Source organism: Leuciscus leuciscus (assembly GCF_965113295.1).
Source record: "Leuciscus leuciscus genome assembly, chromosome: 8".
NCBI classification, from domain to species: Eukaryota; Metazoa; Chordata; class Actinopteri; order Cypriniformes; family Leuciscidae; genus Leuciscus; species Leuciscus leuciscus.
In genome coordinates, this window is record NC_138732.1 from 4,109,733 (window position 1) to 4,126,501 (window position 16,769).

The window sequence follows — 16,769 nt, forward strand, 5'->3', positions numbered from 1 at the left end:
ATAGTGCAAAAATGCAATGCAATGCACTTTTAGATGGCGATATTAATATTGCTTTTCATATGAAGGAATTAAGGACCTGCTCAATTCTACATGCACTAAATGTTTGATGTGTCCTCAGGGAGATGCGAAGGGGAATGAGAAAATATTTCCCATCCTATAAAAAGGTGGTTTTCAGAGCCTATCAGGACAGAGATTTCAAGCATCCAATCAAACGAGGAGAACTGGACGAGCACCTCGGCATTATGGGTCCTGTGTTGAAGGCTGAAATCAATGATGTTCTTACTGTAAGTTTCTTCATGAAAAGGAGGTCCTAAAAGCATGACATTGCTTTCTTAAGGTCTAGTCTTACCGTTGTTCGTGGGCAAATATTCTCAGGCGAAATCTAGTCTTTTCAATAGAAATACACGCAATTGGGAATTTCTCGTATAAAAGGCGAAAGTGAAGATGCTCAAATCTCACCACACTATTATATGGAAGCTTGTTTCTGCCACAGAATGAAAAATAAAAAGGTAATTGAGACTTTCTTTCTCAGAATTATGTGATATAAAGTTGCAATTGTTTGTTATGAAGTCAGAATTGCGTGATATAGTCGCAATTGCGAGAAATAAACTCAAAATTCTGACTTTTCTTCTCAGAATTGCATGTTTATATCTTGCAATTCTGACTTTATAACAAACAATTGCGACTTTATATCACGCAATTCTGAATTTATAACACGCAATTGGGAGATATAAAGTCAGAATTGCTTGACATTGAGTCGCAATTGTGAGAAATTTGCGAGTTATCTCACAATTCTGACTTTATAACACGCAATTGTGACTTTATATCACGCAATTCTGACTTTATATCACACAATTCTGAGAAATAAAGCTAGAATTGTGAGATGTAAACTCGCAATTGTGAGATAAAAAGTCGCAATTATCTTTTAAAATGTTTTGTTCTGTGGAGGAAACAAGCTTCCATAATTCAAAACTGCATCATCACAAAAGTATTCATTAATTAGCAATGTTTCGGTTAATCGCCCACTCTAAATTCTTGCTTTTCTCTTCCCATAAGGTGGTTTTCAAGAACCTGGCATCCAGGCCGTACTCCTTCCACTTGCATGGGGTGTACGATAAGACGCAGGGGAGTTTCGGCCCTGGATCGGGCCCAGAAGGCTCCAAGGCTGAGGAAGTGCCAGGCGATCCCGTTCCTGCGGGCGAGGAGAGGGTGTACAACTGGAGAATCTCCAAACGACAAGGTCCCACAGCGTCAGAGTTTGACTGCAAGGCTGGGGCCTACTACTCCAACGTCAACATGGTAATTCAATGTGCAACACAGGAATCAAAATTAGGTTGCTTTTGTGGAATTTGAGGAATCTTTAACGTCTGAAGCACCAAAGTTGTACATATTTATGTTGTTTTTACCACCTCCCGTTGTGTTGGGTCAGATTGACCCCGCATTTTACTTTCAAACGGCTTGAAACAATGACATTGAAACTTTGTGAATATTTCCCATTTTGGCATGCAAAGTTAATTAAAGGGAATGCAAAGTTTTGACACAGTTTTGTGTTTTGGAAAGGCTGTGTTGGGGGTCATTCTGACTCCCTGTTGGTTTCCATGCAATTGACCAAAAATCATCACTTAAAGTAGCTTTATCAGACACTAAAATATGAAATGCATGAGAACCAATGAGCGTTTCCTCAAAATTGAAGACTCTTCTTCTGAATCATCCAAGGAAAATGTATTGTTTCGTTATCTAGTCACAGTCCAATCCAAAAAGGGTTTTGGCTGTTATTTTATTTAAATTTTTGGATCTCAATTACTGAAAAGAAGTGTGAGAAACACACATTTTACATTAATCTTTTAATGTTGATTTTTTGTCAAATTGCATTGAAACCACCCAAAACAGGTTAAAATAAAATGGATAATGTTCCTCAAACAGAAAAGCATAGCACTTGCAACTCCAAGGTCATGGGTTAGACTCCTAGGGAATGCATGAACTGATCAAATGCATTGCTTGAATGCAATGCTAGTTGTTTTGGATAAAAGAATCTGCCAAGTGCATGAATGTAAATATCTTCTGTATTCCTCCTGCGTCCACCAGGAGAAGGACATAAACTCAGGTCTAATCGGTCCGATGCTGATATGTAGTCCTGGTACCCTCCGTTCACGCGGAAAGCTTCAACCTGACGTGACAGACTTCTTCCTTCTCTTCACCACCTTTGATGAACGAAAGAGCTGGTACCTCGACTACAACATCGGGAAGTTTTGCACCCCACCCTGCCAGGCCAAAGTAGACGATCCGTGGTTCGAGATGAGCAACAAGTTTGCAGGTACGTTATGCCATGATTTGTGAATCTGCATGCATGTTGTGTTGAAAATTACAAGATAACCAGTCTGATCTGTTCACATCCTCTGTCTCAATAAATATTTGGATCCAACAAATGGATCCTTGTGTTTAAGCTTGTTATTGTGTAATTCAGTTGTTAAATAGCCTTAAAGCCTTTTCTTTAGTACAAGAACTATAAACAGGCTCCATGTACCCAGTTTTTCTAAATATAAAGAAACATTTTGGAAATGCATTGATTCAAGGTGACACATGTACATGAACATTTATGCATTTGGCAGATGATTTTATCCTAACATTGCTTTCAGGGTTTTAGTTCATGCATTCCTTGGGAATCGAACCCATAACCTTGGAATTGCTAGTGCCATGCTTTCCTATTAGGAACTGTAATAATAGCCACAATATAATGTTGTGTGTTGTGTTTTATTGGTACTTGTAGCTATTAACGGCTACGTGTCAGAAACACTTCCTGGCCTGATAGTTGAACAGTACCAGACGACTCGCTGGCATCTTCTCAACGTCGGGAGCCAAGGCGAGTTTCACGCTGTACACTTCCACGGACTGCCATTCAGAGTCGGAAAAGATCAGGATCACCGCATGGGAATTTTCAATCTCTATCCCGGTAAACTATACACAAATCCTGCACACGGCACCTCGCGTGCCTCTTAGGATTAAAATCACAATTCATTAGGCATAATTTGGGCAATCTCACAGCATAGACCAACAAAAGTTTGGAATAATCAAGATTTTTTTTAACGTTTTTGAAAGAAGTCTCTTCTGCTCACCAAGGCTGTATTCATTTGTTTTGCAGGTGTTTTTGGGACGGTGGAGATGAGGCCAGCTATCGCAGGCACCTGGTTAATAGAGTGCACTATAGGGGAACATCAGCTGGCCGGCATGAGAGCCAAGATGCTCGTCTACAACCCACGTAAGAGCTTTTCTCGATAGGAGATTGTTGAGGATCGTTCTTGACTTCCTGTTTCTGCAGTGGTGTTGGGAATCACTAAATAGTTATAGGCGCCTGAAACTGATTGATTTTGTTTTACAGGATGCATTCGGCCATTAGGAATACAGCTAGGGTGGATTAACGACAACCAAATAACAGCCTCGGATCACTATGGTAAGAGCAACAAAATGCTACATAAAAGCAACAACATAATAGTACGACGGGAGTATTCAAACGTCTGATGTGTGCGATGGATTTGGTCAAACTTTTAAGTAATTTGTCCTGCAACTTTTGTGCTCCACACTATGAATGATTCCTCAAATCATGTGGTTTTTTGGGGAGAGATATGCCAGGAATAGGACTTAAAGGAATAGTTCACTAAAAAAAGAAAATTCTGTCATCATTTACTCTCCCTCAAGTTGTTTCAAAGATATTTTGATGAATGTCGGTAACCAATCAGTTGATGGACCCCATTGACTTCCATAGTATTATCATTTTTTTTTAACTACTATGGAAGTCAATGGGGTCCATCATCTGATTGCTTACCGACATTCATCAAAATATTTTTTAAGTGAACTGTTCCTTTAAGATTTTCACCTGGCAGATGATAAAACTGGTGCCAGTCCCATAGAAATTTGGGAGTCGGCTCTTTTGACTTAGGCCATAAAATCTAGTATTTTAAAGGGATGTTTTTGAGTAAAATCAACTTAGGGTCCTTTGCACCATGACCTCGAGCCAAACCCCTCCCAGAAGCCTTTTATCCCTTGGTTGAACATTATTAAAGTTAGAGCTTATTTAGAGATATCAGCCGGATGGTTTAGTGCAGGCGCTAATGGATCCAAGGATGTATCTCGTAAATTACCCCACTAATAATGCCCAGAATGGTACCAAACTTCTACAGTAGTACAAATAGGTTCTGTACTCATAAAACGAGGCATTGGAAAGTTTGTAAGTACATCAGGAGTTTATTTAAATAACACTTGCCTGATGGCTAATGCTACCGCTAACCCGACGTCGACGTCACTTCAGTGATTTGGGAAAAGCACGTAAAAGTCCTGGCAGAAAGCGATGCATAAGGATGTAGTGTAACAACAATTATTAGTTAACACTAAGTTGTAAACACTTCAGAAAAAACTATAATTCGTCGTTACACTACATACATCGTTTTATGAGTACAGAACCTATTTGTACTACTGTAGAAGTTTGGTGCCATTCTGGGCATTATTAGTGGGGTAATTTACAAGATACAACCTTGGATCCATTAGCGCCTGCACTAAACCATCCGGCTGATATCTCTAAATAAGCTCTAACTTTAATAACATTCAACCAAGGGAAAAAAGGCTTCTCGGGAGTGTTTGGTTCGAGGTCATGGTGCAAAGTACCCTAGGTTGATTTTACACCGAACCATCACTTTAATACAACTTTTTATTGAAATGCCATTTCTCTTAAAGGTGCTTGGAAGCCCGATTTAGCCAGACTTCAGTTATCCGGATCGATTAATGCCTGGATGGGCAAAGGGACAGACTCCTGGCTCCAGGTAAAAGAAACCTTGTGTTTGCAGAGATAACATGCTGTGCTTTGGCTCATTTGTAAGGAAAACATCTTATGATTTATTTGTGGCTCATATCACAGACAATAGTGACTCTTTGCACCGCAGTCAGTTAGTCATTTTTGACACATTTTTCTTTCATTCTCAGCAAAAACAAAGTGGGAAATAGTTTTGAAATCCTATAAATAGGTTTTGCACAGTAGATTGTATTTAACCTTTGATTCAATATTGTTTGGAAGAGCAAGAGAAAGAGAGAAAGCGTTTAGGATACACAACAATTGACTATTTCTAGCAGGATTCCTATTATCATGCAAAAACTATAGGATATATTTCCTGTAAAAGTCATGGAAATGAATAAAATCTTAATTTTGGCATTGAAAATGATGGAAGCTTGTTTCCGCCACAGAATAAAAAAATAAAGACTTTTTTTTTCTTGATTGTGAGATTATATCTTGCAATTCTGAGATAAAAAGTCAGAATTTTGAGATAAAAAGTCGCAATTATCTTTTAAAATGTTTTATTCTATGGCGGAAACAAGCTTCCATGTCTTTAGTGAAGTATTTATTCAATCGCTTGAAATTGTTCTAGTAATCAAACGCAACCAGAATCCACATCTAACCCTCCATATCTCTCCTGTTTATCTTTGTATGTGTGTTTTAGGTGGATTTGTTAAAGCCCATGCTCCTCCATGGTATTCAAACTCAGGGTGCAAAGATGGGTTTTAGCGAGTATTTCACCATTATGTACAGCATCAGTTACAGCACCGACAAGGAGAACTGGACCATCTACAGAGGAAACAGCACCAAGTCATCTTACGTCAGTACCAACTTCTGAATTTACATAAAAATAGTCTGATTTAAAGGGGGCATATTGCACGCTTTGTTTTGTAGCGCTTTATTTTTTCCACTACAGTCCTCTTATAATGTTTCTTTCACCAAAAACAGTTCATGACCATTGCCACCCTCAACCTGATTTTACTACTGTATCTTTAGGGTGAATCTGTATGGAAGCTTGTTTCCCCCACAGAATAAAAAATAAAAAGGTAATTGCGACTTTTTATCTCACAATTGCGAGATTACATTTTTATCTCACAATTGCGTGATATAAAGTCACAATTGTGTTATAAGTCAGAATTGCGTGATATAAAGTCAGAATTGTGTGTTATAAAGTCAGAATTGTGAAATATAAAGTCGCAATTGTGTTATAAAGTCAGAATTGTGTGTTATAAAGTTGCAATTGTGTTATAAAGTCAGAATTGCGTGATATAAAGTCAGAATTGCGTGATATAAAGTCAGAATTGCGAGATATAAAGTCAGAATTGCGTGATATAAAGTCAGAATTGTGAGATATAAAGTCAAAATTGTGTGTTATAAAGTCAGAATTGCGTGATATAAAGTCAGAATTGCGAGATATAAAGTCAGAATTGCGAGATATAAAGTCAGAATTGTGTGTTATAAAGTTGCAATTGTGTTATAAAGTCAGAATTGCGTGATATAAAGTCAGAATTGCGTGATATAAAGTCAGAATTGCGAGATATAAAGTCAGAATTGCGTGATATAAAGTCAGAATTGCGAGATATAAAGTCAGAATTGCGAGATATAAAGTCAGAATTGCGTGATATAAAGTCAGAATTGCGAGATATAAAGTCAGAATTGTGTGTTATAAAGTCAGAATTGTGAAATATAAAGTCGCAATTGTGTTATAAAGTCAGAATTGTGTGTTATAAAGTTGCAATTGTGTTATAAAGTCAGAATTGCGTGATATAAAGTCAGAATTGCGTGATATAAAGTCAGAATTGCGAGATATAAAGTCAGAATTGCGTGATATAAAGTCAGAATTGTGAGATATAAAGTCAAAATTGTGTGTTATAAAGTCAGAATTGCGTGATATAAAGTCAGAATTGCGAGATATAAAGTCAGAATTGCGAGATATAAAGTCAGAATTGCGTGATATAAAGTCAGAATTGTGAGATATAAAGTCGCAATTGTGTGTTATAAAGTCAGAATTGCGTGATATAAAGTCAGAATTGCATGTTATAAAGTCGCAATTGCGTGATATAAAGTCAAAATTGCGTGTTATAAAGTCAGAATTGCGTGATATAAAGTCAAAATTGTGTGTTATAAAGTCGCAATTGCGTGATATAAAGTCAAAATTGCGTGTTATAAAGTCAGAATTGCGTGATATAAAGTCAAAATTGTGTGTTATAAAGTCAAAATTGCGTGATATAAAGTCAAAATTGCGTGTTATAAAGTCGCAATTGTGTGTTATAAAGTCAGAATTGCTTGATATAAAGTCGCAATTGTGTTATAAAGTCAAAATTGTGTGTTATAAAGTCAGAATTGCATGATATAAAGTCGCAATTGTGTGTTATAAAGTCGAAATTGTGTGTTATAAAGTCGCAATTGTGTGTTATAAAGTCAGAATTGCGTGATATAAAGTCGCATTTGTGTTATAAAGTCAAAATTGCGTGTTATAAAGTCAAAATTGCGTGTTATAAAGTTGCAATTGTGTTATTAAGTCACAATTGTGTGTTATAAAGGCAGAATCGCGAGACATAAACTCACAATTGTGAGATAAAAAGTTGCAATTATCTTTTAAAAAAAATTATTCTGTGGGAAAATATGAGATCGGAGGAAAAAATATATTTCAAAACTTTTGTGTTCCCCCAATAAACTGTGCGTTCGCTCGCAAATAACTCAAAAGTTTGACATGTAATTTTTCCTCCCATCTCATATTTTTTTCCATCACCATGTCACTTTAGAGGCTCTCTCACAACATGTGCACATCAAAGTCAAAAGAAGAAATTATATAAGCCTATTTTAGAACTATTAAGAGCAACAACAACAAAAAATGTCCGGGCACATTATGAAGAGCAAAACCAAATATAATGGAAATATAATGAATAATTGGCAACGCACAAAATCGTAATTAACTAATAGATTTAATTCACAAATCACATATTGACATATTATATCAGACTCTTATTTGATCTTCTAGATAAGTTCCTAGTTTATCCCTACCACCTTGTCTGTGATAATCATTATATTTTAAGAGCTATTTTTTAGAAAAGAATTCTAGCCACTTAAAACATAAAACCTCCCTAAATCTCCCATCCCTTAAACATCACAATCGTAAAAAATAAAATAAAATATGCATAATGAAACTCACACCTACATCATTTTTCCAGTGAAACTGCATTGCTTTGATTTCAAAACCTTCCTGCTTTCAGTATTATTCACATCTGTTTTCTTGTTTATGTGATATCAGACCTTCAATGGAAACATGGACGGTTCCAGAGTAAAAGAGAACTTATTTTCTCCACCCATCGTGGGTCGCTACATCAGGATTCACCCTTTGACCGTCCAGAAGCTGCCCACACTGAGGATAGAACTACTGGGATGTGACCTCAATAGTGAGTGAACACACACACACACACACACACACACACATCTAACGATGAAGAACTCAAACAATGCATCAACTAGAAAACAAGTGAATTGTGAGAGTCATTATTGGTAAGACTTTACAATAAAGTTTGTTAGTTAACATTAACCTAATAATGAACTGCACTACATTAACTAATGTTTAACAAATTAACCTTATTGTACAGTGTTACCTCATTATTCAGTGACTTTGCAAAGCACATTTCTTGTTTGCCTTTGTACGCCATTATGATCCGCATGTAGCGATTTAAACATGAACATTTGATGTGTTTGTCATCCTGCTACTTTCATTCAAGCTTCAAGGCTTTCTGACTACAGCGTTCCTAATGTCTGCTCTCTTTTACTTTGAAACACTTTTTCTCCCTTCAAGCATCAATGGCAACATCCAAAGCTTCATCATTATAAGAGAAAAGTTTGAGTAAATAAAGTTTCTCTAACCTGAGAGAGCTGAATAATACATAATCCAGAAACACGTCTCCAAAACAAGACCCTTGTTCACTGGTTCTGGAACTAGAGATCTTGACTTTATCTTAAAGGGGCAGTTGATTATGATTTCCCTTTTCTAACTTTAGTTAGTGTGTAATGTTGCTGTTTGATCATAAACAACATCTGCAAAGTTACAACGCTCAAAGTTCAAAGCAAAGGGAGATATTTGCTTTTAAAGAAATGGCTTTTTAAGGACTACAACAAACGGCTGGTAGAGACTACACCACATTCCTCCTGGGTTAGTGACATCACCAACCCTAGAATTTACATAAACCCCGCCCCCTGAACACGATTTATAGATTATCAAGACAGAATATGCTAATCAATGACTAGAAGATAACTACACATAAGCTACATAAATTCATCAACTAACCATTCAGAAATGTTGTCTACATGTTGTCACTTCTTCTCGAGTCTCTCCATCATTGTCTGACTTCGGTTTGAACATAAAAGGCTAAAAGGTTTTGAAATGTTCAGTGCATGTGTGTGTGAGGTAAAAGGACACAAGCTGTTGAAGCTCCGCCCCCTGTGCCGGGAGCATCAGCTCATTTGCATTTAAAGGGACAGACACAAAACGGTGCGTTTTTCAAAAACCATCAAAAAGTGACAATTTTAACATGCTATATAAAAATATCTGTGGGGTATTTTAAGCTAACCCTTCACACACACACTCTATACCACCCCTTTAAAGAACCAAAAAGGTTCTATATACAGAGAATTGGCATAATACTTCCATGTTTAACAGGTTATTAAACATGTTCTAGTGATATAGTAAGTTTACTAGCTGCTTAATTCATAAAATGTAATCAAAATAAAAAATGACTTAAAACTAAATTAATAAAGACTAAATCCATGAAATTATCCCATGATGGAACCCATAAAAGGTTCTATATATGAAGCGTCGGAAAGAATTCTTTAAGGCTCCATATAGAACCATATAATTACTTCTAAGAGTGTAATATGAGCAGATTTAATAATATAAATCATTAAAGTATCTAAATTATACTACAACAACACTGCTTGAAACCAGTAAAAGCATGTTTGTGTGTGTGTGTGTGTGTGTGTGTGTGTGTGTGTGTGTGTGTGTGTGTGTTCCTGTTGTATGATGTTTGTGCGTGTGTGCCTCAGGCTGTTGTGTGTGTGTTCCTCAGGCTGTTGTATGATGTGTGTGTGTGTGTGTGTGTGTGTGTGTGTGTGTGTGTGTGTGTGTGTGTGTGTGTGTGTGTGTGTGTGTGTGTGTGTGTTCCTCAGGCTGTTGTATGATGTGTGTGTGTGTTCCTCAGGCTGTTGTGTGTGTGTTCCTCAGGCTGTTGTATGATATATGTGTGTGTTTGTGTGTGTGTGTGTGTGTGTGTGTGTGTGTGTGTGTGTGTGTGTGTGTGTGTGTGTGTGTGTGTGTGTGTGTGTGTGTGTGTTCCTCAGGCTGTTGTATGATGTGTGTGTGTGTTCCTCAGGCTGTTGTATGATGTATGTGTGTGTGTGTGTGTGTGTGTGTGTGTGTGTGTGTGTGTGTGTGTGTGTGTGTGTGTGTGTGTGTGTGTGTGTGTGTGTGTGTGTGTGTGTGTGTGTGTGTGTGTGTGTGTGTTCCTCAGGCTGTTGTGTGATGTTTGTGTGTGTGTTCCTCAGGCTGTTGTGTGATGTTTGTGTGTGTGTTCCTCAGGCTGTTGTATGATGTGTGTGTGTGTGTGTTCCTCAGGCTGTTGTGTGATGTTTGTGTGTGTGTTCCTCAGGCTGTTGTGTGATGTTTGTGTGTGTGTTCCTCAGGCTGTTGTGTGATGTTTGTGTGTGTGTTCCTCAGGCTGTTGTAAGATGTTTGTGTGTGTGTTCCTCAGGCTGTTGTAAGATGTTTGTGTGTGTGTTCCTCAGGCTGTTGTATGATGTGTGTGTGTGTGTTCCTCAGGCTGTTGTGTGATGTTTGTGTGTGTGTTCCTCAGGCTGTTGTAAGATGTTTGTGTGTGTGTTCCTCAGGCTGTTGTATGATGTGTGTGTGTGTGTGTTCCTCAGGCTGTTGTGTGATGTTTGTGTGTGTGTTCCTCAGGCTGTTGTAAGATGTTTGTGTGTGTGTTCCTCAGGCTGTTGTAAGATGTTTGTGTGTGTGTTCCTCAGGCTGTTGTATGATGTGTGTGTGTGTGTTCCTCAGGCTGTTGTGTGATGTTTGTGTGTGTGTTCCTCAGGCTGTTGTAAGATGTTTGTGTGTGTGTTCCTCAGGCTGTTGTATGCCATTGGGAATGGAGCGCCGGCTGATTCCCAGCACTAGCATCAGCGCCTCCTCGTTTTTAAACAAGTGGTTACTGTCCTGGACTCCCGACCTCGCTCGACTCCACCAGGAGGGACGAGCAAATGCGTGGAGACCCAAGGTATCTATCTATCTATCTATCTATCTATCTATAGTTCCATCCATCCATCCATCCATCCATCGCATGTTTTCCTAGAGTGAAAGTGAATTTTCTCTCTACCTTGTGTGTGTTTTCTAAGCCCATTGTGAGTGTTTCCTCTGCCCTGTCTGTCTGTGTGAAACACCCCTCCATTGTCTTAATCTCTTTATGGGTTTAAAGTTATTGCTATTTCTATTTCCTCTTTGGACACGATTGCACACAAAGAGCCAAGCACTGTCATCGAGGTGGATTTATGAGTTATTCAGAGCTATTATATAGTGTGCCGCTCTGCTTCACATGCAGTTCTGTTCTGCATTATAACTTAACATTAATACCTGCAGAAATCTGTGCTTATTAAAGGTGAAGTGTCACCCCCCCCCCCCCCCCCCGCACCCCCACCCCCACCCCCTAAACAATATGCACAGTCAAATAAAAGTAAATAAAATCTAGAGAAAAACGAAAGTTTTGGTAATTTTCTGACAGGGCATTATCCATTAAGTTCACAGACGTGTTCTTTAACCCTAAAACCACAACACAAAATATACAGTCTTGACCGGACGTTCTCAATACAAAAAAAAAGGCGTATTGAGCTGTGAAAGAGACGCTGTTCCCCAGGCAGTTCTGGCGTGAGCTTAAACAGAGATACACACAAAAATATTTCATAATGTCATAATGCCCGACGTAAACGCAGTCGGTTATGTCTTAAGTGAACATAAACAGTTGGGAAAGCAATCAAATGTTTGTCAGTATATTAGATTTGTGCATTTGGTCTTAAAGTGACAGCAGCCTAATAAACCTGATGCTGTCTGTGTCATTTAAAGTTAGTCAAACGAGAGAATCACTTTCTGCTCTTCACTGAATAACTTTAGTAACTTTAATAAGAATAATTGTATATTTAATTCATACGGTGAAGACTATACAGAGTTTTATTACATTTGATTACATTAAAGGAACACACCGACTTTTTGGGACTTTAGCTTATTCACCGTATCCCCCAGAGTTAGATAAGTCCACACATACCCTTCTCATCTCCGTGCGTGCCGTAACTCTGTCTGACGCACCCACCGCTAGCCTAGCTTAGCACAAAGACTGGAGGTAAACGGCTCCAGCTAGCCTATATTCTCAGAAGGCGAAGCACTGCTACTTGGGCGGAGTGATTTGCTCGCAGCAGCTGAGAAGCCCCGTGGTGAGGAACAGAGAGTTCGCTCAGAATTGGAGTAAATCACTCCGCAGAAGTAGCAGTGCTTCGCCTTCTGAGAATATAGTTCCCAGTATGTATACGGTTAGAAGATGGCTGTGTCTCATGTGACCTTGTTATTTGTACACGCTGTGACTATACAAATCACAACATGTAAATAGGAAAATGTTGGCGTTATTTTGTCACTTATTGGGAGCAGTATGCTAGCTGGAGCCATTTACCTCCAGTCTTTGTGCTAAGCTAGGCTAGTGGTGGGTGCGTCAGACAGAGTTACGGCACGCACGGAGATGAGAAGGGTATGTGTGGACTTATCTAACTCTGGGGGATACGGTGAAGAAGCTAAAGTCCCAAAGTGTTCCATTTATTCAGTTTCTGTATATTAGGCTATTATTATTAGTAGGCTAAACTGTTTATTTCATTTGTATCTTTTTTCTATTGTATTTGTCCTAATTTTATTTTTGTAAGAGTATTGCTGACTGTTTCAACTTGTTTGTCAACACTGAAACTGCTCTGAAAGAATAGATTAAGGGGTTGGGGGCCATTTTGTGGGTTTTATGAAAGCATTGACAGGGGTGCCTTTACAAAGTTGTGCTTAGGGCCCCCAGAAGTCTAGGACCGGCACTGGATTTCTCATGGGTGTTTGTTTCTCTGAGTGTGAACATTCAAACGTTCATCTGTATAGAAAATAAATAAATTGTTGAACGGATCATCTTATATTTTGTCTCTTCCTGTCTTCCTCCTCTTCTTCTCCCTCTCTACAGACTAATAGCCCTCACGAGTGGTTACAGGTGGACTTTCTCTCTATGAAGCGAGTGACTGGGTTGATCACACAGGGAGCTCGATCTGTCCTGAAGCTGATGATGGTCACTGAATTTACCATCTCCACTAGCAATGACGGTCACAGCTGGACCAGTGTGAAGGAGCAGGGCACAGACAGGGAACAGGTATGGCTATATTTGAGTGTATTAGCTTCTATTAATAATCAGTTTTATATGCATTATTATAAGAATTTGTTTTAGTTCAATTATGGCCAGAAATTAAGAATGTGTTCCTTCCCATGACTAATTAATTTCCTTGTTTTGATTGACCTAAAACAAGGTAATGAACAGTGTTGGGGAAAGTTATTTTTAAAAGTAAAGCGTTACAATATAGTGTTACTTCCTAAAAAGTAACTAATCATGTTACTTAGCAACTTTTTATGGACAGTAATGTGTTAATTTTTCTCACCTAGTCTGGGCTTGCTTGTTTGTTTTTTAATAACAAAAAAAAAGTTATATTTTTGGCAAATGTAGCGGCCCTTTCACACTATGGGCCCTATTTTAACGATCTGAAATGCAAGTATCAAACGCGAAACGCAAGAAACTTTGTGGCCGGATCTATTATAACGGCGGATTTGCCAGGAACACGCCAGGAGCGGTTCACAGCCGAGGAGACCGACGTTCTCGTCAGGGCCAATAATTTGGGTACCCAATAATTTGGGTAATTTAATTAATTAATTAATTTAATATAGCTATTTTTTCACATCTTCATGGACACCACAATGATTTCCCTCGTGTGGAATATTTGTCCTTGTAATTATGTATGGTTAGCAAAAATTGGAACTGCTGCGTCTGTGTAGATGAGAGAAGCAAAGTGTATGTGTGTTGTTATGGCTATACATTATGGCCAAGCATGCGCCCTTAAAATAGCATCTGAATAATGCGCCACTGACTTTAGACGAGATTTCTCCTGGTCTGTGGCAGAATTGTTAAGTTGGATCACCGAAGGCCAGAAGCAAAGGCATTGGTTAATAAAGTGAGATTAAATACATAAAGTATATTTGTGTTATTTAACATGGTGCATGTTTGCATAATATTCTGAGTATTCATTCACCGTTTTTATTCTTTTTGAGGAATAATAAATGCTGTGCAAGTGAGACGAGTAAATGCTCACATTTAAAAAGTCAATAAATGGGAGTACAAAGTAACTTGAGTTAATTATTGAAAAAAAATTTTTAATTTAAAAGTAAAGCATTACTTTAATCTAAGGTAATCTAATTACGTAACGTGTAACTTATTGCGTTACTACCCTCAACACTGGTAACAAATTATTACAACAATTTAACTTAAATGAGGGAATTAATTAGTAAATCATAGCCACGATTTTACTAAAGGGAATTTGTCAATAAAACAAGGGAATAAATTCTTAAATCGTGACCAAGATGTATGCATATTTTATTTCCCACATGTCATGTGCAAAAGGCTCCATAAAAATGTCATGAAATACAAAGACAGTACAACAATACTGCTATGTTGTGTACCGTGTTGACCTGACTCTAGATCAGTGTGAGTAGCACTATCAGATCGTGAGTGTTTGATTGGCTGGAGACCAACTTGAGCTCCAATTTCTTTAGTCCCGGCCCCTCTGCCTCTGCACCAATCAGATGGCTGCAGTAATGATGATGCTGTTGGTGTGGAGGTCGAGTTTACAGGGGAATGTAATGTGTGTGAGAGATTCATTTAGCTAAATAATTAGAATGGTTCTAAGATTTGTTTTATTTTCTCTTAAGAATAATATATATGTGACCATGGACCACAAAACCAGTCACATGGGTGCATTTTTTGAAATTGAGATTTATACATAATCTGAAAGCTGAATAAATAATATTTCCAGTGATGTATGGTTTGTTATGATAGGACAATATTTGGTCGAGATTCGACTATTAGAAAATCTGGAATCTGAGGATGCAATAAAATTGAAACATTGAGAAAATCTCCTTTAAAATTGTTCATTTATGTTCACGATTGTGCAGCATTCACTCACAAAAATACATGTTTTATATATTTACGGTAGGAAATTTACAAAATATCTTCATGGAACATGATCGTTACTTAATACCCTAATGATTTTTGGCATAAAAGAAAAATCGATAATTTTGACCCAAACAATGTATTGTCGTCTATTGCCACAAATAAACCCGTGCGACTCGAGACTGATTTTGTGATCCAGAGTCACACATTCATTCAATATGGTTAATTGTGTGTTTCTTTTGATTTTGGGGTGACCTGTACATGTTCTTGTCTCTTTGTCTCCCTGATGTAGATCTATGAAGGGAACAGTGAGCACGACGAGGAGGCGCTGAACATGTTTGATCCGCCTCTGTTCGCACGATTCGTACGGATTCACCCGAAAGGCTGGTTCAATGATATTGCCCTGCGAGTGGAGTTTTTGGGCTGTGATACTCAACAAACACTTTGAGTAAAAAAAAATTGAATAATGTATGATCGATACAGTGCGGTTGAATGAATTATATAACGTCTAAAACACACGGCTCCGTTCCAAACCCAAGGAAAGCTATCTAAAGCCTGCATAAGTTTGCATTGTAACTGTAATGGAACCTCATAAATGACTGATCTGAAACATTTATCATGGGTAGCACACAAATAGTGCACAAAAGATAGATATTTATCACAAATGAATAATCAACATTGCACTTGACACCACCTATTAAGCTGGTTTGCATTGGTTAAGACTGGTCTAGTGGTGTTAGAGTGGTTTTGTGCAATTGTCTAGTTAGAAAGCTCACATAAACACTACATAAGTTGATCTCTAGAACAGGTTTTTTTCATGTGATGTGATCATTTATGTGTTTTAAAATTGTAAGTTATAAGTGTTGTTCGGATCAGTACGCTGCTCATTTTACCGTCTGCTTTTTGAGACATTATACTGCTGAGAAATTAACTACATATATCTCTATTTTTCTAGCAAAGTGTACTCATGCATATCAGAAACTCATGGAAGATTATTTTTATGGTTATTAGATGTTTGTATATTCTGGTCTTGAATAACTACTGAATCCCAACATATGCTGTACTTTTTTGTATTTTGCACTGTGAAACAGGAGTGAGATTATTATTTTGTAAAATATTTAATGTTTAATTGTGGAAAATAAAAAGACTATGAAAACTCCTTGGTTTCGTTGACAAATATTATTCTTTCACGGTTCTGTTTTCCTCCCTTTCCTCTCATAAATCTGTTTTCAATATCTGTCATCACACATTATTATTAATTTTTTACTATATAACATGCACACAATTAATAGGCACACACATACAGACTTTATGAGTCTCTGTAAAATGTGTGAATTTAATGGAAATGCAGAGAGACAGACAGACTTGCAGGCAAAGGGTGGATGAAAAGTCCCACAGGAATACGATAACATTTCCATGTTCTGGCCCAGATAAAAATGGAGCGTACTATCAGTTCCTGTTTGACAGGAAGTGCTCTGGGGATGTGTTTAGCTTGGAGGGAAAATGAAGGCCTGAGTCTGAAAGAAGTTGCTGACCTTTTGTGTCACCTGTTATCTCATCAGAGACAAACACTGCTGCTGAGGAACAAACACACGAGCGGAAGCAACACGACTAAACTTCCTTACAAAACATCATATAATGCTTAACAGATCATT

General features: G+C 37.8%; 1 protein-coding gene across 1 annotated transcript in view; it reads left to right on the plus strand.

The window, feature by feature from the left end:
• f8 (coagulation factor VIII, procoagulant component) overlaps window positions 1–16,273 on the plus strand; it is a 32,731-nt gene extending 16,458 nt beyond the window's left edge. Inside the window, exons 14-25 of the mRNA XM_082176845.1 lie at window positions 119–284; window positions 1,057–1,299; window positions 2,086–2,314; window positions 2,768–2,950; window positions 3,140–3,256; window positions 3,377–3,448; window positions 4,726–4,811; window positions 5,484–5,639; window positions 8,091–8,235; window positions 10,961–11,109; window positions 13,087–13,269; window positions 15,407–16,273. Coding sequence (XP_082032971.1) covers window positions 119–284; window positions 1,057–1,299; window positions 2,086–2,314; window positions 2,768–2,950; window positions 3,140–3,256; window positions 3,377–3,448; window positions 4,726–4,811; window positions 5,484–5,639; window positions 8,091–8,235; window positions 10,961–11,109; window positions 13,087–13,269; window positions 15,407–15,562 — 1,885 coding nt within the window. The 3' untranslated portion in view covers window positions 15,563–16,273. The remainder of the gene's footprint in view (window positions 1–118; window positions 285–1,056; window positions 1,300–2,085; window positions 2,315–2,767; window positions 2,951–3,139; window positions 3,257–3,376; window positions 3,449–4,725; window positions 4,812–5,483; window positions 5,640–8,090; window positions 8,236–10,960; window positions 11,110–13,086; window positions 13,270–15,406) is intronic.
• Window positions 16,274–16,769: the final 496 nt, after the last annotated feature.